We start from the raw sequence: 26744 nt of genomic DNA on the forward strand, positions 1-26744 counted from the left end.
TACTTAGAGACATTAACACTATGGTCATTATTAAGCAGATGACGTGAGATCGCATTATTGAAAATTTGTTATTCACTTGGTTTAAGCTTCTGTAGAATGTGTTCAGAGATGCGGACATTAACCCACCTTACTATTCTTATAATATATGTTTTGGCACTTACATGTATACTGGCAGATACAATTTAAAGTAACTTAAGGTGGGAATTTGTCCACACGCTAGTCCCCGAAGTTTTAGAAGAGGCGGAAGCTCTTGCTTACTTGGGGAGCATTAGTGGCTAACAAAGAGGACGTGTTGTGAATGTCAGGAGGTGAATAAAAAAATCAAGGACAGGATTCCCATTATTGATGATCATTTGTAAACCAAAAGATAAATCAAAAATGACCACAGTTACAATTCTCGAAATTAACGTTAAAATAGTCCTACTGTATATAGCTGAGACTTATCGAACTTTCACTCCTATCACTAACAAAGTAAAGGCATTTATAAACAATTGTTTACGCAAGATACTTAAGATCGATTGGCCAGAAACCACTAGTAATGACCTGATAAGATAAAAAGTGAAAGAGTTGTCAGTTGAGGAAGAAGTCAGGAAAGAACTCTGACAGTGCATAGGACACTGTTTAAGGAGAAAAAATCAAACAGTGTCACAAGATAAAACCTAACTTGAAATCCTTAAAACAAACAGAATAAAGCCAAAACAAAAAACCCAGGGCGTAGGAAATTAGAGCCAGGCATCAAGACCATGAACTAGAAAAGAGTACCCAGGAAATATCTCTGATTTAGTGTCCTATGTCCCAATAATGATCAAATGACCAAAGAAACAAGTAATTTCACTTGTTATCGCTTACCACCGATTCCAGAAATTATTATAATCTGACTCACATGGCTAATGGTTAAATACAATTAGATCATAAATCTGTAATGTTTTCCTTCTCGATTTATCGTGAAACTAAACAATTTCCATAAAAGACGTTTGAGCATCACATTTTAAGTTAATGTATCTTTTATTTCAAATGTGATTTATAAAAATGAATTCACCAGTATAGGGTTGTGGTTATTATTAGATTTTTAAATGAGATCATGAACCGATTGATATTAGATCAGGTTTTTAATAGTGGTCTAACATCAATCGATTCATGATCTCAATCAAAAATGAATTTATCATTGTTAATAATTTATTATTACAAATTTTACTTGCACTCAACTGAATTGTCTTTGTAACTTATTTTTTTACTAAAATTATGAATAACATAAATTGTCAGTAACACAAATAATGTTGATTTTCTTTTCTATTCAATCCCAATGTGTTTAGTTAACTTAAAAGTTAATCAATGAATAATTCAAACAATAGTTTTTAACAGAAGGGGTTTTATGAAGATTTTAGAAATTTCACTGTTTGAAATCATGAGTCAATTGAAGCTAGAACACCATGGGAAACCTGGAAGCAAAATAAATAGATTGTTATCTCATTATAAATTTAATAGTTAAGTGGAAATATTCAAGTGTAAAAGTTAATGAAATTTCAAAGTATCCTAAGGCTATAAAAATAAAACGTATAAATCACTGAAAAACAATATGATAACAAACAAATAAAATTTTTCAAAAAATAATATTTCACTCCAATGCACAAGCAGATAGCTATCAGGATTCAGTAGCTGAGTAGATAACGCGATAGGTTCGAGTCTCAGAGTGAACACCAACTCTGGCTTGCTGGTACATCAAACTGATAAATCTCAAATAGGAAGAAATAGTCGTCCTGGATTCCGTTGTTAGCCAATATCCATCTTTATTTATAAAGCCTGTGATTTAAGGCAATATCAAAGCAGTTCACACAGTATTCACACATGCCAATAAGAGACTGATGGATTTCAGTCCTAAACAATGATGGGAAGATATAAGCAAACCATATCAAGTGACTTAGTATTTCATATGTTTTTTAATTAAAAAAGTTGTACAGATCCGAATATTCTTTTAAAAACAAAAACTTCATTTCATTGAAGGTAAGTTATCTACTTAAATTATGCATATATGTATGCAGTTATCAGTTTCATTCACTCTTTTTGTTTTGGTTTTTTTCTTTTATGTAAGAAACTTGTTGAAATACCTTGAACTGAGAATTCTATATTGTACCAAAAATATAATATTGAGTAAAGCTAACAATAATAATAATAAGTACTTTTTACATGCTATTTATATACAAATAATTCAAATCATAATGTAGATGAGTAGTGGTTTGTAATGTTTAAATTATTAAATATAAATGCTTTATTTAAAAATAAACTAGGTACATAATACTATTATAGTAAAAAAGCATCTCATGATTTGGTGATACATTAAAGAATTATATATATATATATATATATATATATATATATATATATATATATATATATATATATATAGTTTTAGTGAACCCTGAAATTGGGCTGCTCCACGAGTGTGGTGATCAACTGAAGGAGGATCACATGCAGATATGAATGCGAGGAGTGGCAAAGCAAAGGCCGCATTTCTACAATTGGAGAATACATGGAACTCAAAGCAACTAAAAACAACAACAACACAAGATACTCAGTGTCTGTTTGTCATACACCATCAGCAGCTGTCTGCTGTGAAAGAGGACAAATCAACCTCCAGCTGAAGATGAAATCGGAAGAAGACTTTGGAAGTGGATAGGATGCACATTAAGAAAATCACCAACGTGTATCCCGAGGCAAGCCGTAACTTGGAATCTTGAAAAGAGACGGAAAAATGAAAGACTCGAGACTACACTGCTTCGGGAATCGGAAGCAGATATGGAAATGATGAATAGCAACTGGAAGGAACTGGAAAGGATTGTCCAGGACAGGGTTGGATGGAGAGTGGTAGAGGGTGATATGCGTAAATAAGTAAGTAAGTAGGATAACGAGGGGGTGAGTGTATATCACCCGTAAAAATGTGGATGTAAATTCACTGTAATCAACACATAATGTTCCAGTCTAGATGAAGTATTTTTTCAGGTCATTTGAAAGATGGTGTAACCAAGCACATCCGAACATACTAAAATATATTTTAAAACCATACAGGGATTGTCGTCAGTTTGTAAAGTGATCTCCCAAAACCTTCTAGAACTATGATTAGCTTGTTGAAATTGGAAGTGTAGTAGCCTTATGCTGTGAGCAAAGCATCATGTTTTACAATCAATCTTCAACATATTACACGTATTTCACTACTAGTCACAAAACATCTTTTCTACAAAATTGTGGTAAAATAGCTATATCGAGACAGTTTGTAAAGGATACACATATGCATTTATTGTTTCATTCTCTATATTATTTTATTGCTGGTCTTTATGATAAGAAAACGATTCATTTAAAGTAACTCTCATTGAATTATTGGTTTAAATATGTGATCAATAATATAGGGGCTATATATGGATTCGAAAACATACATTTGAAGAATGATCAATAAAATGTTTTAATAAATGGTAGACATTTTGTCAAAGAATACCAATAAGATATTGAGCACTAAAACGTGATGAAGTTGTCACGACTACTTATCATGGTTACTTTAATCAGGTTAATTGTTTCTAATTAGTATAAACAAATAATAAGTGTTCTTGATTGCATGTACATACAATTATAAACAATAATCAATTTTGACTTTCAGGAGTTTTGATTTATTACACTATGGTACCGATAACATAGATATCTATTAGTTTTTGTAAGCAATGTTTACTTAAAAATTTATTGATTTTTATAAAACATCATCGCTGATTGATTTGTAACAAACATGTTGAATGCATAATGTGTTATTTAAACAATTTGGTATTTTCTAAAACATCATGTGATTAATTTAACATTAACACAGTTTTCACAAATGAATGCAATGAAGAAGTGAAACAGATGATTTGGTAAGAGTTTGATAATGTATTGTTACAGATTTCCAATTTGGAAGTTTAATTAAACCGGATGAAAATATATGAAAAACAAATTCTAGCATATGACTTTATAGATTTCAATTCAGTTTACAATGTCGGAAAACCTTTAGATTTGATAGTCAGATATTTCAAATCATATATAAGTTTCACATACTGTTTATCTCATCTGAAAGTTTACTACTTATTACTTACCTTCGCCTGTTACCCCTCATGAAGGAGAATAGGCCGTCCACTAGCACTCTCCATTCAACTATGACCTGGACAATCCTTTCCAGTTCTTTCCAGTTGCTATTCATCCTTTTCATATCTGTTTCCAATAGCCGACGTAATGTGTTCTTCGGCCTAACACTTTTTCGTTTCCCTTCACAATCCCAAGTTAACGCTTGTCTCGTGATGCAGTCTGATGATTTCTTATCAACGTCACCATCCTTTCCTAATTTCCTCCTCATTTGGAAGTTGGTTTGTTCTCTTCCGCAATACACTCTTGCTGATGGTATCCGACAAAGAGATATTGATTATCTCGAGTAGATGATTGTTTATAAATACTTGTAAATGTTCGATAACTGTTGTGGTAGTTCTCAAAGTTTCAGCTCAGTATGGTAGAATTGTGTTGACGTTCATATTGAAGATTGTGAATTTGATGTTGGCTTGCAGACAGTTTATTTGAGTTCCATTTTTTCTTCAATGATAGGAATGTGACCTTTGCTACGTCAATCCTCGCATTTACATCTATATCGGACCTTCCTTGTTCATCGATGATGCTTCACAGCTACGTGGAAGATTCCACATCTTCCAGAGCTTCTCCAACAAGTGTGATTGGTTTGTTTGTTCTCTGTGGTGTATTTTAGGATCTTTCATTTTATTTTGTGTATGTTGAGGCTCACTGATGTATAGACTTCTGCCACACTGGTTGTCTTCATTTGGATGTGTTGATGTGTAAGTGGTAGAAGGACCGGTTCATCTGCGAGGTCCAAATCTTCAAATTGATTCCGAACTGTTCATTGTATTCCGTGGTTCTCCTGAGATGTGAAGATCTTCATAATTCAGTTGATCACCACACTCGTGGAGCAGCCCAATTTCAGGGTTCACTATAAATCAGATACACAGTAGGCATATAGATGTTATTGTAAGATTCAATCAAGGGCAATAAATATACTTTTAGAAGTTAGTAAAAATAATATGAATTCCAAGATTATAATTTAGGGTAATCACATTGCCATTAATCCCGCTTGACGGAACGATTCATCAACAAAATACTTTTGATTGACCAGAAGTGGTTTCATGCATTTTGAAAATAGAAAAAAGAGTTGTAGCACACAGTTTGAATGATTAATAATATTATACACTTCATGCAAATGTGTGACAACGGAATAATTAAGCTCATGTGGTTTATCCTGCTACTAAAAGGACAGATAATACAAATAATCATCTCTCTATACATACATAAAAAAGTAGGTATTCCACCTCCAGTGCATGAATCCTAATGTTATGTCAGTTTTCTCGGAATCCAGGCATTTAAAAGCCTAGAATAATTTTTGTTGTCTCCAAATTGACTGAACCGAAATAAATATCGAAATACATTGTATACTCTAATGCAGATGCATTTGAGAGTAACACTGTCAATCGATGTTATTAGTTGCTTATTTCAATTCGGTGCTCAGTTTTCATAGTTGGAGCATTATTAGTCAAGAGTAGGGGTAGCCTTCAAATTCAGATTTGATAAACATAAATAGAACTGATTTTATAACTTCTTAATTTTGTAATTGAACAACAATTCGAATATTACTACCGACTATGAGAATTTTGTAGTTGTAGTTAGAAAACTGATTCTAACTAGTAGATATTATGAGTTACTCGTCTATACTTAACGGAATTCTTATCATTTCTCTTTAACTATTAATTGTCAATCAATGAAAATATGTACTTTCATAGTAAGAGTATTTAAAATGCTTAATATTCAAATAAGAGAATTATTATTCAGTATTATTTGGTGTTTATGAATAAAATTGACTACAGCTGATAAAAGGCAGCCCATGATCACCATTTACAAACACCTTTTTCATGTTGAACTATGTATATATACGGATCGGAACTATACTAATTAAACTAGTGAACAATAACATATTGAATACTTAGCAATACTTTATGATAGGATGGGATTAAAAAACAAACTTACATTTTTTTTCTTACTCAATGTGACTTTTTTGTTCAACATTCAATATGATAATTATTCAGTGTGGGATTTGTGTCCGTTTTCCAGTGTAATATTCTATTAGGTGTAAAATTAATTTGTTTGAGTGTGATGTTTTATTCAATATACGATATTCTTGTATTAAATTCAAACGAACTATGCTCAGCATAACACTGAGCTTGTGATTTGTTATAACTCTGGGTATCTTTCATACACGTGATTTTATCCTAATTATTAATTAAAATGGGTGTACAAATCAATATATAAATGAGTGTATTTTCGACTAGGGTCGTCGTGTTTTGGGTTTAATAAACCTTCACTTGTACCAGTCTTGTCGTTCTTACTTCACGTTGTTGGGATTGCAGTGGTATCTCATTTTACAAGTATAAGTAATAAGTGAACCCAACATAACAATTAGAGACGACCAGACATGACAATTGGTGACAAATTCATAATAAGTGACGATCAGTCATGAAATGTCAATATGTGCAAAACGTGTCAATTTCAAATGCATGAAATTCAATTACATGAGTATTCAGATGTACTAGTTCATACGTGATTTCTTTTGTAGGCTGCAAGTAGAATTTTTCACTAAACAAGTTTAATAATTGTTTACGACTGGTTGATTTAACTAGTTGATTAAACATTGTTCTGATCAATACATGAAAACATATATATACAAATACAATCCTGTCGATATATGTGCATTCTTATCATTATTATTAACATTATTAATACATAAAATTAAAACCAATTTCAATCATTTCACACCCCATACTATGCGTTATTGAAACTAGTAGAATGTTTCAATTCAATCAGAGTTTCTGTAGACAAACTTAACGACTATAATTTTTAGATCAAGTCACGGTAAGTAATTTTTATTAGAACGATGTAAATTATTTCTTTTCACTAATATGGAACCACATTTGTTCGAACACTAAACAAATTTAAGTGCAATCTGTATGCTGTTCTTCTAAAACTATACTTGGTATAATCAAAGTGCAATTATACAACTGAAAGTATATACCACTCTTTCGTTCGTGAAATAAGTCACATCATCTGTTGAAAAGAAATCTCATCCTAAGTTACAGTCTACATTACTTTTTGTCCTCAATTCAGCACCCACATCAACGATGCACGTCGAATGTGTCTCAAAACCATCTCTCACTTTAAAGTATTAATAAGAATCAAACGGATTAAAAAGTTTCGAATGCTCAAACACTGTCAGGTCTTCGAAACTACGTTTTTGATTGATAGGAAAAGAGGACTGACGGAATCCACGTACAGATAAGATAAATACAGTGAATTTTCACACCTCCAAATATTTTAGTCTTGTTTCGTTCATGATACTCGTGTAAATTACTGTTTTCTGTTTACACTGAATTGGAAATTTGACCTATTTCAGGCAGTTTGTTCGCTCGTATTCACATCTAAATGGTAATGTATTATTGCAATCGGTTAACACTTTTCCGAATCGATCTTGTGATACCAAATATTACTAGAATCACTGTATTGGGAATTCAAACTGATGAATTAGTTTTCCGTGCCTTGACACATAATCAAATGAAATACAAGTGCGGTTAAAGATATTCATTTTGTAGAACAGTCAGTTGCTGAACGAAACAGTTTATTGTTTCGTCAACGTACTTCAGTATCTGATACCACATAGTACTTTGAAGTGTATTATGTTTCTAGAGTAGGGTTGTTTTCTACTAGTTTGAAATTCGAACACAATCTTTCCTGACAGATATGCTTTTATAATAATGGTTATTGGTTATTATCAATCTCTTAATAAATGGATCAGAGACGACAAACCAGAGGACAATTAAAGATAGTAAACTAGCTTGAATTGGAAAAAAAAGGCAATCTATAGTTTTAAAGATGAATACATTAATGCATACAATTCATATTTGCATCACTAAAAAATGCCGGAGGTCGATGGGAGATACGAGAACCAACAGAGTGGCTGATATAGCTTCAGATTTCCACCTGATGGTTGCCAAGATGAAACCAAAGCTAAAGAAGCAATGGACAAGGGGAGAAACAGCTTTTGTGGTGCTGACTGATTTGACTCCTATTTGGATGAATGTATGAATATGCTATGAATATAAATTTTCCATTTATTCCGTATATTATTTAGGCTAACCGCGTTTGTTTAACTGCGGTAATAAGCAGCCAAATACACGTAGCGTTGGACGAATTTATTTCCGACATTCGCTTATCCAGATGGAGATTCAGAATAAGAAGAGGTAAAGCGAAGAGGAGAGAGAGAAGCGAAACGAAATGCCGCGCAGTGGAGAAGGTGAGTGAGCCGACTCGACTTAACCAAGCGTGAATAGATATCTATAGTCACAACAAAAATAAGCTACAGACATATGCTGAGTAAGAAAAGCAATGGACACACATACGCTCACCGAGATTCAAAGACAGATGAACGGATGGGTAGAACACTGCGAGAAACCCTTAAATTGACCAGTCTCACGCAACCCACCCAACATCGAAGAAGCACACACAAACATTCTTATAGATGCCACCCCACCATTAATCGAAGAAATCAAGATGGCCGGTCATTAGAAAACTCAGTAGTGGGAAAGCAGTAGTTGGACCAGACAACATACGAGCCGATATACTGAAGTCAGATATAGAAGTAACTGCAAACATGCTCCATGTTCTATTGAGGAAGATTTGGATGGAAGAACAGGTACCAACAGACAGACTGGAATGAAGGATATCTCATCAAGATATTAAAGAAAGAAGATCTTAGCAAATGCGCGAAATACACAGGCATCACACACTATTAACGGAGTCATGCAAAGCTGCCTAGCCTCCCCTTTCTCTTTTTTCTGGTGGTTGACTGAATTATGAAGACTTTTACACTTGGGAAGAACCACGGAATAAAATGGATAGGTTGGATGCAGCTAGACGACTTGGACTTCTCAGATGACCTGGCCTATCTATCCCATACAAATCAACAAATGCAGGTCAAGACAAATAGTGTAGCAGCAGTCTCTTCATCAGTAGGCCTTAATCTACACAAGGGGTAGAGCAAGATCCTGGAATACAACATGGAGGACACCAACCAAACTATTTACACTTGATGGAGATACTCATTAAAACAGTATAGATGTTTATAACCAATTTTCTAAACATGATACCCAATGTCTGTTTGTCGGATGCAATCAGCAACAGACTACTGTGTATGAACACAAACCAACTTCCAGTTGAAGTGGAAATTAAGAAAGGACGTTAGCAGTGTATAGGACATACATTAAGAAAATCATCAAACTGCACCACGAGATAATCGCTAACTTGGAATAGTGAAAGGAGACGGAAAAGAGGAAGATCAAGACACAGTGTGCCGGCTATTGGAAACAGACATGAAAAGGATGAATAGAAATTGAAAAAAACTGGAAAGGATTGTCCAGGTGATAGTTCGATGGAGAATGTTAATGGGTCGCCTATCCTCCTCCACGACGATGAGTAACAGGCGCAAGTAAGTAATTAAGTTATTTGACAATTAATGCATCCTGAGGAGATTAAATTCATATCTTCTGTAAAGCTATGTACATAGTTTTCTTATAGTATTGTTCATCAAGACTTCTAGATTGAAGGATTAATAATTTGTTATATACGCTTATGAAATGTACCTCTTAGGTCTTTTAGTGACATAACGTTCATCCATTTGACTAGAGATTATCACATGTAAATTTAACAATAGGTTTTTCCGTTTCATTAAAGTGAACCTTATTCAACGAACATAGTGAATTCATAATAAATTTCGTTGTTAGTAACTAGTTTCTTGAAATAAGAGAGATTTCGAACAAAATAAATTATTTTCTTACATTACTAACTGAAAAAAATTGCTCCACCTACAAGTTCAAGTCTCCCAGTCTAACATTAATACGTATATATTCTGCTATTATTGCTTGCAGAAAATATTCCTCTCAATGGCTCTGTGTCGTTTCGCTTGGTACAAACTACCATTTTTCGCCGTTATACACGCACTATTCTGGCTGCCAACCACGTAAGTATAATTTTTGTGTTGTAACCTCAACACTTACAGTTGGTTACTTGTAAAATTAAATAGAAATATTTAAGACTCACAACTCTGATAAAACATCAAACATCCATATTTCGATAAATGCCAAAACACATACATATCATACACATATTTTCTGCAATTTCTCAGTAGGTCACGATTGAAAACGTTTATTCGGAATCAGAGTAAATGTTAATGTATCAGAAGTGGATAAGGTGATAATGACCATTATAAAACAATGTAAATGTTCACAGATTTACTATAATGTTTAGGGAATTATACAAGTGTATACTTTGCAGAGGTCAATTAGTATTGCGTAAATACCCGAAATGAAAACTTATCAGGTAACGAAATGAACAATGCAAACAATAAATCAATTTTAGAAGTTTATGACACGGAACATACATCATTTGTTTATAGTCGGGATCAAAATAACGATCTATGGAAATTCGATTAGAAAATTATGGAAATAATTTTTTGAAGGTGTATTAGGAATGATTCTTCATGAAAAAGCAGTACAATACACAGAAAATATTAGGTTGATATCACATTGGAATCATGTTCTTCTTCTGAATACACTAAGATAGATTTGGTTTTCAGCACTGTTTGAAGTAAAGAGAGACCAATGATTCGATAAAATTCATATGAACGTAATAATAATTATATACCAGAATAAGAATAAACCAATTGATGAAAAACATGCAGATATCTTAGCATAGTATTCATGAATGCAAACTTGTCTATATAGTGGGGTATACTGAAGATTACCTGTGCTTAACAGGCTTTTGTATATATTTCAATCTATCTTAAACAGAACCCATATGATCTATTCAATAGAATTATACTGTTTTCGATCGACTAATAGGTTTATAATAAAATGGGTTTTACGAATGAATGCAAACGTTGAACAACAAGACAGGCTTGTTTATATACATGATTCGAGAATATTAAATGCATGAAGCGGATTATCATCCATGAGTCCCACACAAAAATAAACCTGCTATCCGATATTCCTTGGCTTTTTTTTTAAACAGTATCATTTAACTGTAACTGCTTATTATTAAATTTTCTAATTTGCACACTCATTTATAAAAATGATCTTAATTTAATTCCGAATCTAAGGTATCTGATCGCGATTTCCAATGACCATATTTCACCAGTCGTACCATATGTAAGGTGGGTTCGTTTCTCATTTCTGTGATCACATTTTTTATTGTGATTAAAAAATTTGTACCTAGATTGCTAAAAACAAACCAAGTGAATATAAGGTTTAATCACTCATTTCTTATCTTATAAAATGGCTAAAAATGGTTTATCAGCAAGCCGGTAATAGTTCCTTGTAAATTTCAATAGCGAGTATTGGGTTCATGTTACAGAGTAATAAAAATATACAGCGCGATACTTTCACATGAATCATAATGATTTATCTGAACAGTACGTATTCAGTAACCTCCTAAATCAATATTATATTTGATTGTAGTTTGAAAGATTTCTGGAACACTGTTTTTACGAATTTATTATTGAAGTACTCTTCAATAGAGTCAACTGAGATGCAACCTCATCGTGTTTGTCCAAAAATGTAGTGATACAATCTCATATAGCGATGGTCATGGTTTTCACTTGACCTGTTAAATAACGACGATTATTTGGAATTGATTATCAAGATTTATTTAACATAATTACTGAGTGACTGTGATGAATACGAAGGTGATTTCATTCTTTATTTGGCAAAGTTATTCTCTTCACGTAATTCATATAACAAACAAATTTATCACTTGTAACAAAGTCATTAAGGTCACAATTAGCTGACTCTCTTAGAAACTATTCAGAAATTGTTGTTCTTATGATATTTTTATGATAGAACAATACATCGCGCACTCATCGAAGATAAATAGAATACACTAACCGGGGACCATATTATTTCTCAATGCAACATTATTGCATAATTTTCAACTGAACATATGAGGTGAAGTAGGTAAGTAGGTAAGATTATAAAACACATCCAGAATGTAAGATTTACCAAGTGTAACATGACGATTTACATTAAGAAAACAATAAAAGCGAAGAAAACAAACGGGTAATAGAATAATTTTAATAGTTGAGATTGTGATTCAATTGAAGCTAGACCACCATAGAAAACCTAGAAGCACTGAACGGCCGTTTCGTCCCATTGTGGGACTCCTCAGCAGTGTGCATCCACGATCCCGTCTCGCGAAACTCGAACCATATTAACCATTAGAATACTGAGCTGTCCGGCATCTAACGGTTTTACTGTCTAACTTCAACGAATCCACGAAATTGAGCGAAATCGATCTAGCTTCAACTGACTTATGATCTCAACTATTCAAATTGCTATAATATCTACAAAACTCCTTCCGAAAATAGAATAATTGTTTTTTTAGATTAAAATACTTTATGTCATCACAAAAATAAAGTGTTGATTACATTTTCCAAGCAAATTAAAAACACAACATTAATCTGAAAATAACTAATATTTATGTGCCAAATTTCCAACAGCCTAATTTTACAGATTTTTATCAAATAATTTTTAAATACATGAAATCTCTTTGAATGGATAGTGTAAATAATAACAATAATTATTGTGTATCTTCATCAAGATGAGTTCATAAATTTTTTTGTGAAGGAAACTCATATTGTTCATAGGTGAGAGTTTAATTTATGGACGACCTTTGAGAGACGCCAAAGTGACTTTGGGAGTGTCTACTTACTTAGTAAATGGGGGTTATGAAACAGTTTGAAGAATAAGGATTATGATTTACAGTTTATTAGGGTTAGCAATTAGATTGTAAATCTGACTGGATCGTCATTAAATTATAGTCTCGGTTATTCGTTAAAGATTAAACTTGGAAGTTTTGTTAATCATTTAGCTAGCTGATGTATACTTGGAAGATATATATTTGATACCAGCTTTTGCGAAATTATACATTTGTAATTATTAAGTAATCTGTACCAGTTTAAATATTAGAGTATGGAAATCCTCAGATGAACGACTAGAAATTTTGCTATGAAAGGGATAAAAATGCCGAATTCTAAAGGGCCAAGCTTATTTGGGTAAACCTAAATCCATTTCAATAATTTCGGGTTTAAGAACTTAATCCTTAGCATTGTATAATCTTTCTCTCGTATTTTCGATTCATCTGAGCTTTTTTTTATTTGACATTTAGTTTACGTATAGAATTGTATTAATTAGGATATCAGTGATTATCCCATTTCTGCAGCTCACTTTCAACTCATCAACACACTTTCAACATTTATGAACTGAACTGATTGTTTCAGATATTGAGTAATGTTCTACGCATATTCGTACGAGAAAATTGATTGTTTAATGGAAAATTTATTTACATGATATTTTCGAAGTAAATCTGTTCTATATTACACCTACTGAAAGTTAGTTGAGTATTATATTCGGTGCATGGAAAACCATTACTAACTGTTTTCTTTGCTAACAATGTTTCAACTAATTATTGAATGAAAACATCTTGACAACAGAAAACACAAGTTTACTGTTCAATTAAATTTCCAACTTTTTAAAAACCAATCTAAACTGATGTTTTTGATTAATTGCCATTTATGTAATAATATTTGTAGCGCACTTGGTATCTATCCACCGGAAAAATACATGTTCATGATTCTAATGTCAAGTTATGGAATAATGGGTAGGTTGAACTGTTTACCGTCATCAATATATTTAGATTTTTGAAAGAAAATACTCTTCAATACATATTGAATTTGAGTTTCCCGTATTATATATTGCAACATAATGATAATTTAAATGTCAATTTAGGTACGTTAGACATCGACATGACCTGAGATCTATTCTTAAAGTACTTTGAATGTGATCATGCATACAATAGTGATGATTCTCACACATGTACCTAAGTTCCAATCAAAAACATTCCTTATGAAGCCTTTATATGGGATTAAAAGCTTGTTAGAAGATACTGATAATTATGTATTTCGTCTACTAAATTACTGGTTTGTTGAAGAAACACTTCTCTCTTAAACAATTTATCCATAATAATGCTTTTCACAAGTGTACTTAAGTGCCAATTATTAATATACTTCATGAGGTCTGTGCATACGATTTTTAATAAAAGCATAATCGACGTAATTACATGTCATGTACTGGATCACTACTGTGTTTACTAGCCCCAGAATTAGAAAAACTACCATTAATGTGCACAACAGACGTTCAATTCCAGTTCAATAACACCATATATCGTCAAATCGACGGCCTAGCAATGGGAAGTCCACTAGGTTCAATTCCGGCAGACATTTTTATGGGGTGTCTTGGAAACGTGGCGCTTAAACAGGCGATTAGCGAAACGATGGAATATTCCAGATATGTTGATGACACGTTTATTGTCTGTAGCAATTAACAGCATGCAATCCTCCTGCTAAAACCCTTCAATAACGCTCATCCTAACATACTATTTACTATGGAACACGAACAGAATGACATGTTCCACTTTCTTGATGTTGCTATAAAACGTTGGGGAGACGGGACAGTCCAACGTTTGGTTTATCGAAAAATTACTTGAAATAGTCTTTGCCTGAATTTCAATAGTTCTTGTCCACTCAGTGACAAGAAGGCATTAGTTAAAACACTATTTTATAGGGCAGAAAGAATACGTACCATTGACAAACTGGAAGAAGAATTGATGAACGTCGAAAAATGCCTGCGACACAACTTTTACCCAAAAAAGTTTATTGGCAATCATAAAAAGCCTAAAGAAAGCAATACTGAAGTAATTACGGTCAATAAAAAACCAATAACTATAAATCTTAACTTCAAAGGTTATGATATTGCAAACACAATCAACAGGAGACTGAATACTGCGCTAGCCAAAACTTATCCGGCGATCAAACTTCTAATTCTGTATAAAACAACATGTTCAATAACTCAATCAAAGGTTGATAAGCATCCTTTTCATGTTACTGCCAATTTTATTTATAAATTTATGTGTACCTGCCAAAGCAGCTCTATTGGCCGAACAGAAAGGAGGGCATATCTTAGACTTCTTAAACATGTTCCAAAAAGCCCCAGAACTAGAGAAAGACTCTAAATAGTGCAACATCAAACATCTAGATACAGGATATCAGGTCGATACCCTGCAATCATTCAAGGTGATTGATATGCAGCCAAACTCCAGTCTTCTGAAGTTTGCTGAAACCGTTGCTATCAGACGCCAAAAACCTGATTTATGTGTTTAAAAGGGGATGGTTATTAATCTTTCCTTGCCGTGATGACTAATATTCCTTCGCTGTATCTTAATTTATATATTTTTTTCTTTTTCTTTAAACCCTTTCTTGCATTTATCACATCACTGAGTTTTGTTTCAACTATCTTCCAAATTAATAATCTTATTTTATCAACTGAACTCTACTCATTTTATTTCTATCAGCGTTTACTCATTATATAATCACTTGTTTCTAGCCGTTTGAACTGCTGTCACAATCAATGTTGTAGAATGTTCTTTTACATAAGATATATATCTATAATATTCAATCTATTAAATTTATTTACACCCTTGTTATACCATACTAATATGTCTTCAATATAACTTCTAACTAAACCCTCTCATGTAAGTAATTAAAACCCACTATGTAATTATAATTTTAAATATCACAGGTTGTAAGCAGCTGACGAGAACCAACGAAATAAAATGAATTCATGCTATCCTGCTAGAATGTTTGTTCTTGCTCTTTTCAAAATGAGAAAGGGAACTATGTGTATGAAATAGAAAGGTATTTGATTGCAGTCGTGACGTAAATATTAACACTGGAATGTAGGTGCACCCAGCCATTCAGTCCTGAAAAGGAGGAATCCTACACCTGCTAGGTACAACACATCTTTTATACAAACTGAAGTGAAAATATGATAAATTTCTTTTATCGACATATTAATAGATGGTTCGCTTTTGAATAAAAATATTCCGTTTATATTCACAACTAACAAACTTGTTAAGTCTATGCTACATCGACGTTAAATTTAGGGGAATGGTGGGAAAATGAGTGCCGTTTATGTTTGGTGACCACACCCTCAGATTATTACGACCATCAATAACAATACGGTATCCCTTGCAGAATCATGAAAAGCAAGTGTCATTTTATATTATTATGAGCCAGAATATCTTCTTTGTTCATACAGCTCGCATACAACGTGTTTGTTCAGAAAACTCTTCAGTTTTACTCATTGCTTTGACTACTCTTGTCACCTATACACTCCCTCCTGTTACATCTTTTTCAAATTGTACATTTAGCAATATATAATCAAGAATCCACTTGAAATCGTATATAAATCGTTCTACAAGACAAATTTTTCAGCTTTCGGCTTATGAAATTGATCTCATGTCATATAAAATTTTTCTATAGATTGCTGTGGAATTTTCATGGTTTTACAAATGTTGGCATACCAGTAATCTTAGTTAGATCAAAGTGATCGTTGTCTGTAGCCATACGTTTGTCTTCAGATAGGATGAGGCTGGAAGAACACTGAAGTGTAAGGAAATACCCTGTTATTTATCAGTGATTTTTCAGTAAAATTTTTTTAGAAAGCTCTGGAGCCTTTGTTAAAAGACCAGAAGATCATATGGAGTGGTTATAATGGGTAGTTTTAATATCCAAATAAGTAGTCTAAACAAATCTGGTAGCTAGTCAGATGAAGAGTTTAGCTTTCCATATTAACCAGTCAGTTCCAAAGACGTTCAAACAAGCGTTTATTCGTAGTATGCAATAACTTTGAATGAAATAGAGATAATACCTACTGAAACGATATCCCTTACTTCTGTTTCTATTATGCAGATAACAGACAAGATTTTGATTTTTTTATGTTATTAGGACAAGTTATCTAAGTTATTTATCTAATTTATTTATTCGATAAAAACAATAAACGTCCATTTTTGTTGTGTTTCAGCTACGTTGAGTCAATGGATTTGGTGTTGGGAAGCTGGAGTTCAAATAAGAAAAATGAGAAGATCCATAATACTTCATTTTCTATGTTTAGTTGTTGTGGTATTTATGACGATAGCTGGGATGTGCATAGTCGGACTTTCTTTTATTAACGTATGTTTATCACCCTTGTCATTTATGAGTATTGATATCAATCTGATTTACTAATGGTGTTTTTTTTTAAGGAAAAATCTAATTTCAGAGAACAGAGTACAAAAACTCAACTCAAAGTGAATATGTAAGAGGTAATAAATTGTCAAAACTAAGTGAATTTAAGCTTTCAAGTATTTTAAATTATTCTTTCCCCATTCTCATTTTCTTACTTTTTTAATAGAACAGATACAATGAATAGTTTGAGGATAGTGCTGCACTGAATAAAAAATAACAAAAATATACCTTATCACTTGATAAGAAATAAAGCTTATTTTAATTGATATAATTCATTATGATTGAGTTAGTGTTTATATCATTTGGTTGAAGAAACTATGTAGCTTATTTTCGTGTTCTCACTTGAAAACTGTGTGATTTCAGTTAGAACAAATGACAATTTGAATAAATTCTTTTCCGGTAAACAACTTTTGATAAACTGATTCAATATGAATGCTAGTTATGATAAACAAAAGAACTTTGATGTCATTCATCAATACTTCAATTAGATTTATTCAAACTCTTACTTTATTGTTGTAACGTGTGAGATTGCAGGTTTTGATAAGCAGCGTTTTATCGATCGATCACAGTAACACGTAAAACACGTATGCACGACCTAGTGCCCTGATTGGCCCCGCTTCGCTGTCTGTCCCAACCAGTTGAGTCTAGAACACAAGTCACAGCCTCTGAGTTATGAATCATTATATTTCAAACATACTCTGTTTATATACTAACCAAACAAACCACATCGTACCATAAAAATAGTAAACAACTTTTACACAATATGTAACGAATGAATCAAATAATAGCCAATAGGGGATGTACATTTTAAGTCCAAGGCCACCATAGACTTAACACGATAATTATTGGTATATTTTTCCGACTATCCTAACATTTATTAACTTAATTAATTAATTTATTTATTATGATTTGAATAGACAAAAGAAAACAATGCTGAACATTATCATTTGACTTTATTGAATTTTATTTGTCATGTTATTGCAATTCCTTGTGGAGCAGTTGTAATCGCCTGTATTTCAAACAAATGGATATTATATTGTTTTGGAAGACTATTTGTTGTTAGTCAAATGGTACTGGCATCTGCTTCATGTGAGTGTTTATAAAACACAAAAAATTCTTACTAAATATTACACAAATGTTTATTTTTTTCAAGTTCAACTACATTCGATCCATAGTTTTTGCATGTTAATTAATGAGATTTAAACTTTGAAAATATTGGACCTATTTAAAATATTCTATTTACATTCATAAATCTGCTAGAGAAAATTCCCAATATACATATATAAACAAGAAATGTAAACAAAGAATATGCTTTTAAATAACTTTTAATAACTTAATTACCAGAAAAACCAAATATTCATTCAAAGATTTCACAATACATGAAATATGGTTTGACTAATATTTGACGAAAATGTATAATACTAGTCATAAGATAATAAATACCAGTGAAGTCCAACCTGGTCTGTTGTAAGATTGTAAATCACTGAAGACAATGATGGATGTGTCGCTCAATTTTGTGGATTAGTAGAAGTTAGACACTAACATCGTTGGATGTCGGCTCAGTGGTCTAGTGGTTAAGTGCTCGCATACGAAACCAGTAGGTCCTGGGTTCGAATCTCGTGAGGTGGAATAGTGGATCAGCACTGCCGAAGGGACCCACAATAGGACGAAACGGCCGTCAAGTGCTTGCAGGTTTTCCATGGTGGTCTAGGTTCAATTGACTCATGACCTCAACTATTGAAATAAATTATATGTAAATGTCTCAAGAATAATTCTGATATTTAAGAAAAGAAACATTGTTAAGCAAAGTGCCGTTATAATGATTCATCAAGTATTTCACACCTTAAATAATTAGTATACCTGATATTACAATGAGGTTGATACATATACCTTAGTATTTTAAGACACCTTATTCTCTTTTATTACTTGTTATACTTGTTATTTCAATGTTGATTTACTATAATACAGTACTAAAGTTAATTATCATATGTAAAATTAGCAATCATAATTAATAATTTCAACGCACTCGAAACGAGTTAGTAATTTTTGAACTTTAAGGTATAAATACTCAGTGTAAACCTGGTTACATTATTGATAAGTCGATTAATTTCTGAAATACAACAATTGATTGTTTCCCTTCTTAATATTAAGCATGTTTCTTTAGCAAGTAGATTGTAGATGATGATTTTCTTTAAAAGATAATACTACTAATGTAAATAATTTAGAGTAAGATATCCCGAAACAGCTTTTATGACTTCATAGTTAAGATAATGCACTATTAAACCATTGAAGTCAGTGCTAAAAATGGCTATAGAACATAGTAAATGCTTAAAATAAACAGTGAATCAGTGATGGAAAAACTTAACAAACTGTGAGTGTTTATTCAATGTGTTTATCGGGACCTTAGTTCCCAATATTTCAATAATTCATCTTATTTAGGTATGTTGATAACTAAGAATCCTTACTGATCAGTTATTGTATATAATAAACAGATCTTGTATGACAGTAACAAATAATTCCTAATCTGAATATTTCATCGTTTATACAACACAAGGTTGAAGTTCATATGCGTTTGTTTGTGAAAAATCACAATAAAAAAGTAGCTTTAAACAATTTGATAGTTTGAATCTTGCATGGATTACAAAAAGCAAGAATTTAGTTTTGTTTCATAGTGAGAACAGACATAAAGTGTAAATACATGTTACCACTAATAAACCAAGTATATCTTTAAGATTCCCGATAGAAACAGTAAATATGAAATCATTTTAAGTAAATGATTTTATATTCTACAAGCATTGAGAAGATTTATATTGTCAGAAGGGGTTTGTGGAGATATTAGAAATTTCACAGATTGAAACCATGAGTCAATTGAAGCTAGACCACCATAGAAAACCTAGAAGCACTGAACGGCCGTTTCGTCCCATTGTGGGACTCCTCAGCAGTGTGCATCCACGATCCCGTCTCGCGAAACTCGAACCATATTAACCATTAGAATACTGAGCTGTCCGGCATCCAACGGTTTTACTGTCTAACTTCAACGAATCCACGAAATTGAGCGAAATCGATCTAGCTTCAACTGACTTATGATCTCAACTATTCAAATTGCTATAATATCTACAAAACTCCTTCCGAAAATAGAATAATTGTTTTTTTAGATTAAAATACTTTATGTCATCACAAAAATAAAGTGTTGAGTATATTTTCTAAGCAACTTAAAAGACTGACAGGTCCTGGGTTCGAATCTCGCGGGGTGCGGGATCGTGGATGCGCACTGCTGAGGAGTCCCATACTAGAACGAAACAACCGTCCAGTGCTTCTAGGTTTTCCATGGTGGTCTAGCTTCAATTGACTCATGATTTCAATCTGTGATATATTTATATTGACAAATAGAGTTGTAGACATATATAACGAAATTTTCTTTTGTTTATTAGGTTATTCAGCTGAGAAAATGTATCTAATTATAAATGTGTCATTATTTATTTTATAAATGTTAACTTATATTTTTCATTTATCAGTTGTACATTTCAATATGATTGGACTTAAAGTTTTAAAAGCGAAAGATTTCTTCTATATCAAACCTTATGAATCGGTAAGTGATATATGAGAGCACAAACTTTGTTTGTTGAAATTGATAAATCAGTCACATAAGGACAAAGTATACGACAGTATTATCACTGAAGGCTGAGTTTTTCTTACAAACATAAAAAGTTAAAGTACTTTCAGTTCTTCTCAAATATTTAAATAGTGTCCTTTTCAATTTAACTATAAAGATCATGATTTTCTGATATGAATAGAATGTATTCCAGGGAGCCAACTATTGAAAAAAAAAATCATAAATTCAATCAAATTAGACCGTCAAAACTTACTTTGCAGTTCATAAGAAATAACTGGGGAAAATTTGTGTCTCAAATGAATGATATTGATTCTATTGAGTTCTATAGGATGGAAGATTTAACTGATAAGTTACAATTGCCGTTCTTGACAACTTAATTCAGAAGTGAGATTCCTAGTTCTTCTACAAGGGTTAAATTAGTTTGTTCTGATGGTCTTCTTCATGACTGTTCATCTCCTTAGGTTGCGTTGTCTTCATTTTTCCTTGTATTCACGTTGACAACCTCGTTGACTGACCTTTATGCAAGTAGTTGATCAAACATTTTATCCCACATTTGGGATCGTGGATGCACACTGCTTAGAAGTCCTATATTACGGCGAAACGACAGTTTAGTACTTCCAGGTTTTCAATGGTAGTCTAGCTTAAATTAACTCGTGAATTCAATTGTGAAAAGTTTTGTACAACTTGATAGGCCACGTCTATCTCAATGTGTCGGTTGATTGGCAATTGATCTGAATGTCATGTTTCTAGAAACTCACAGGCAATATTACAAATCACTTGATTCAGGATTTCAGGATTTTTTCGATCGAATTCATGCACGTGGTTGTCTATTTAAAATGATATCAGTGGTAATATGTCATGAACTTTCAACAATAGTATGTGTTGATATATCCGTAAGTGAGAGGGCGATTTCCACATAGTCTAATGTCAAGATTATCGAAGATGGTAGAATTTATTCTATGAACTATGTGGCGTTTATTTTCTTTCACTGTTACTGTTGTTTATAATGAAAGTGAAAACTTCACAATTATCCTACATAGACCAGGCGATTCCATTACTTCAAAATAATACTATTCTAACAATAAAGCAGTAACTGTCGTCTAAATATTTTACTTTGGCAAAGCTGAAAGTTATGAGATAAATGATAAACTTAAATTTGAAATTTGAAAATATATAACAATCATAGTTGTAATTAGATTAATCATAAAATAATATTTTTGTATTTATACAGGGTTATATTGAATTTGTATGGAGTGCAGTAAGCGAATGGTGCGTTGTTTTGGGTTGTGCAGAATTAACATTTATTATAGCTTTGGAACTTCGAGATTTTCAAAAATCGGTTATGAATTTACAAAGAAGTTCCAATTTAAATGTGTAGTCGGTTTAAAAGGAAAAGATCCAAAATGTAAAAAATATATTTTTTAGATTATTTTAAAAGATCATTGAATGAAAATAGTACAAAGATCTAGGATTTCTGATTGAACATATTGTACATATAACTGACTATTTAAAATTACTTAGCTGAAATTTATAAACTTGATAAAAGTTAGAAATTGTGTTTTCGGTTATTCATATATTGATTTTATCAACACTGTGTCAGATGTTTTCTATGGAGATGTTATTTGTATATGGTATCTTAATATAACATTCTAGTTATCAAGATATTTTGATGACAATAACTTGTACAGTATTCAAAGCTTATTTATTGAACAAATAAAAGAAATATTTCTAATAAATTGTGTTTATATCTGTTATAACTTGTGACCGCCGATTAGGGAGCAGTGACTTATCGATCGTATAAATGACGCGTAAAACACGTGCGAGCAGTCTAGAGTTCTGATTGGTCCTGCTTCCTGACTAGCCCAGCCAGTTAAGTCCAGAACACAAGTTTCAGCCTCTGTGATATGAATAATGTATTTCAAACATACTCTGTTTATACAGCAATCAAACAGACTACATCGTACCATAAAATAGAAAATAACATTTGTACAATATTTGGCCAACAGGAAAATGACACGTGAAATAAATATTGACCAATAGGAAAATGACACCATGTCACGTCCAAGGATAGCATTAGACTTAACAGGATGATTTTTGGGATATATTTCTGAATATCCCAACAATATCTCAATAATTTATAGGATATTCTTTAATGTCGGATTGTTTGATGATATTGGTTATGTATTGTGATTATTTTTATCATTGTAGTGTTTTTGTAAATATAAAGGAAAACAACTAAAAATATACCTTATTCATGGATATATCTTAATTATTTAATGAATTCGACAATAGCTAGTTGATTATATAAAAACCAATATTAATCTCACCATTTTAGATTTATGTACTTCAGACATAAATTCTGTGGTGTGTGCTACTAATATCGACAGATATAAGTAGTATGTATCATCAATTTAAAGTGAAGGTTAAGTAGATTGAAGAAAAGAGAACGAGAACAGAGAATGATTGGTGTGGACACGAAATAACAATGAAATTGGAGACGTTTGATTGACATTTTGCAAATAAAGTATTTACCGTATGGTTCTTAGATTTTACCAAAACGTTCTCTAAGTTTGTACATTTGATTGTTCTCATATGTGTTCTCGTTCACTAAAGTACTAGTTAATAAATTTTGAAGTTGATTCCAACTTCGTAAGTAGATAACTATGTGACAATCATAAAAACCTGTTTGTAAATGTAGTTACTTCTAATAACTAATTTTATTTTCATACAGCTTTCATTGAGTTCTTTTAAATGTTTTGAAGCATCATCAACTTAAAAGTTCAGTAGGGAAAAGTAGTGTACAGAAGATAAATATCAAGCTGTCTAACTGAATAGCAATAATTATTGTAAAACTATTACGTTACTTACCGATTAAAAAAGTAAAATGCATCAGTTGTTCAGTAAACAAACACTAATTTTGAAAAATATCCGTCATTTTTGGAGATTAATAGTGGTCCACATTGTTACTGTTAAATTCACATTTTGTATTTAAACAACATTATATATATTATCAGAATGGGTTTTATGGAGAGTTTTTAGAAATTTCATAGGTTGAAATCATGAGTCAATTGAAGCTAGACCACCATGGAAAACCCATTCTGATAATAATCAACTGCACACTAGTGACTGACTTCAAGAAAAACTCCTGGAGTTCTAGTGAGAAGTAATTACCAGTGGAGTTCAACCAGGTCTGTTGTGAGACAATGGTGTACAGTGGCGCAACTTCGTGGATTGGTTGAAGTTAGACATTAACACCGTTGGATACCGGCTCAGTGGTCTAGTGGTTAAGTGCTCACGTGCGAAACTAGTAGGTACTATGTTCGAACCCCGCGTGGTGCGGGATCATGGATGCGCACTGCTGAGGAGTACCATACTAGGGCGAAACGGCCGTCCAGTGCTTTCGGGTTTTCCATGGTGGTCTAGCTTCAATCGACTCATGATGTAAACCTATGAAATTATATATATTAATTGGTGATCTAACTCCTTATACTGGTTTCCATTATCATTGATGTTCAGTAATTATCCTAACTATAATCAGATGAATCATAATTTTAATTCAGGTTTAACATTATTTTCAGTATGAAAAAGACAATAATTAAGTAAGAATAGGATAGAAATCATGACATTAAAGAGTGTGTTTCGTAGAACTTTTCACCTATGAATAACTCAGTCTTGCACATAAATATATACACACAATTCGTTCAGTCATTTATTTCTACACTGTGAACTTTCCACATGATTTGCATTTAACTGACCCATGCTCTTTTATTTACCATGACAACATCCAATTATGATTGGATTAACACAGTGTAGATTTGATCTGATTTGATTGTTAAACGCTATATATTTCTTTGATAATCTAGATTTTCATTAATACCATAAAGACGTTCTGACAAGTTTGCTGGACGGAAATTTGGAATTATTTAGATTTAAATCGCTGAGTTTATTTCAATCCTAGGTTAATAAAAGGCTAATAGTAAATTTGAAGATAACAATGCACTCAAATTACATTAAAAAGTGAGCTATGTCGACAAAAACAAGACATTCATATACTTACTTACCTACTTACATACTTGATCAATTACTTACTTACTTACTTCATCACGCCTGTTATTCATCGTCGTGGAGTAGCATGGATCGCTGATCATGACACCACTACCAGTTCCATCCTGGGCTCTCATTTCCCGTTGTACACAATGTAATGTTTAACTGCGAATCCCGACGCAATGCATTATTCGGAATTCAACTTTTCTGTTTCCCTTCATGATTCCAAGTTAACGCTTATCTCGAGATGCAGTCTGAGGATTTCCGTAATGTATATCCTATCCACATCCAACATCCTTTCCTAATTCAATCCTCAACTGCAAGGTGGCTCGTTCTCTTCCACAATACACTCTTGCTGATAGTATCCGACAAACAGACATTGAGTATCTCGAGTAGATGATTGTTTATAAATACTTGTAAATGTTTGATGACTGTTGTGGTAGTTCTCGAAGTTCCAGCTCAGTATGGTAGAACTATCGTGACGTTCGTATTGAAGATTGTGAATTTGATGTTGGCTTGCAGACAGTTTTGTTTTGAATTCTATGTGTTGTTTAAGTGAAGGAATGCTGTTCATGCTTTGCCAATCCTTGCTTTTACTTCTGCAACAAATAGAAATAATTAATAATTGATTTGAACGAAATCGACAGATGCAGATTGTTATCAAGTGAACTGATACTATTGATGATGAGGTGATAAAATTAACCAACATGATATGGGTGTGTTCATCCAGAATTTAAGTGGCAAAATGCTGAGTTGACTCCGTACTTTGAGGATTTTATATCCTGAGAAGTAAAAACCTAGGTCAAAATGAATTTTACTATTCCCCATTTGTAATGCATCATTCCCAACAAATATATATGCGCCACTCAAGTCAATTGTTTGTGTGTGTGGGCGGTGATACTGACCAGTTGTCCAAACCGAAGCAGAAGAGGACTTCTATTATTACCTCTCAACGTAGTCTCTGAGTATAGTCTGATACATATTAGCTATTCTGACAGAGAGATGTAGTTCGTAACATCGTATGTTGATTGGAATCATCTAGAGAATTGTAGTTAACCTATTATCTTAATCAACGAGAGTCAATGGTGTAGTTGAAAAACACAATCCAAAGTACAACACAAAAGATCTAAGTGTATAGAACATGTAATAAGACATGACGATTTTCGTTACTTCCTACATGTATTCATATTTCAATAATGGAACTTGATATTAATTATTCTGAAAGCAAGTGTTTGTACAAACATGTATGGCATTGGTTGTCATCTGTTCTAGATAGTGTTCAACACGTTTGTGAAGCATGTTACAATGATCACAGCATTAACAAATCGTCTCTGTGAATTGACTATCAGTAGTACTTCATTTCTATCACGGAAAGTCGTGCGAATGTAATTCCTCTATTTTGTATTGTCTACAATATACAACTTTACAAATTTTAGTAGAAATGTTAACAAGGATTCATAGTAATTTGATTTGAGATTTATAGTAAAATATCTGCAACATGATGAATTCGACTTCACTTACTCATTATTCCATATGAACCCAGAAAACACATAATCATGTATTTTTCCGGTGAATAGATTCCGAATGAACTGGAAAAGCATAAAATTATTATTTGTGAATAGTTATATTGAATTGCTGTATACGCATAATCATTAGATTTTAGGAAATAACCAAAATTGTGGTCTGTTCCTAAACCTTCTTCATTTAGTGACAAACTATGTGAAACTCGAACTGCATTCCTAAATATCATAAACGACCACGTTTCTAATTGTCATCAGATCTTCTCTGTATTTTCAGATG

At 32.4% G+C, this 26744-nt stretch overlaps 1 protein-coding gene across 1 annotated transcript; it reads left to right on the plus strand.

Moving 5' to 3' along the window:
• The first annotated feature begins 6835 nt into the window (after positions 1-6835).
• Positions 6836-23074, plus strand: DRAM2_1 (DNA-damage regulated autophagy modulator 2). The gene is made up of 8 exons (XM_012942698.3): positions 6836-6975; positions 10041-10132; positions 11270-11323; positions 13757-13824; positions 17085-17233; positions 18205-18376; positions 20803-20876; positions 22132-23074. Exons 2-8 carry the CDS (start codon positions 10056-10058, stop codon positions 22276-22278), a joined length of 741 nt encoding a protein of 246 aa, XP_012798152.1. The 5' UTR covers positions 6836-6975; positions 10041-10055; the 3' UTR covers positions 22279-23074.
• The last annotated feature ends 3670 nt before the right edge of the window (positions 23075-26744 follow it).

The sequence above is a fragment of the Schistosoma haematobium genome, chromosome 1 (genome assembly GCF_000699445.3).
Source record: "Schistosoma haematobium chromosome 1, whole genome shotgun sequence".
Classification (NCBI taxonomy): Eukaryota; Metazoa; Platyhelminthes; class Trematoda; order Strigeidida; family Schistosomatidae; genus Schistosoma; species Schistosoma haematobium.

Excerpts from the sequence above, each read along its gene's own strand:
- DRAM2_1 (XM_012942698.3), top strand. The coding sequence starts at position 10,056 with ATGGCTCTGTGTCGTTTCGCTTGGTACAAACTACCATTTTTCGCCGTT. Across the intron at positions 18,377-20,802 it reads GGTACTGGCATCTGCTTCAT|TTGTACATTTCAATATGATT; the intron begins GTGAGTGTTTAT and ends TTCATTTATCAG. Across the intron at positions 20,877-22,131 it reads ATATCAAACCTTATGAATCG|GGTTATATTGAATTTGTATG; the intron begins GTAAGTGATATA and ends GTATTTATACAG.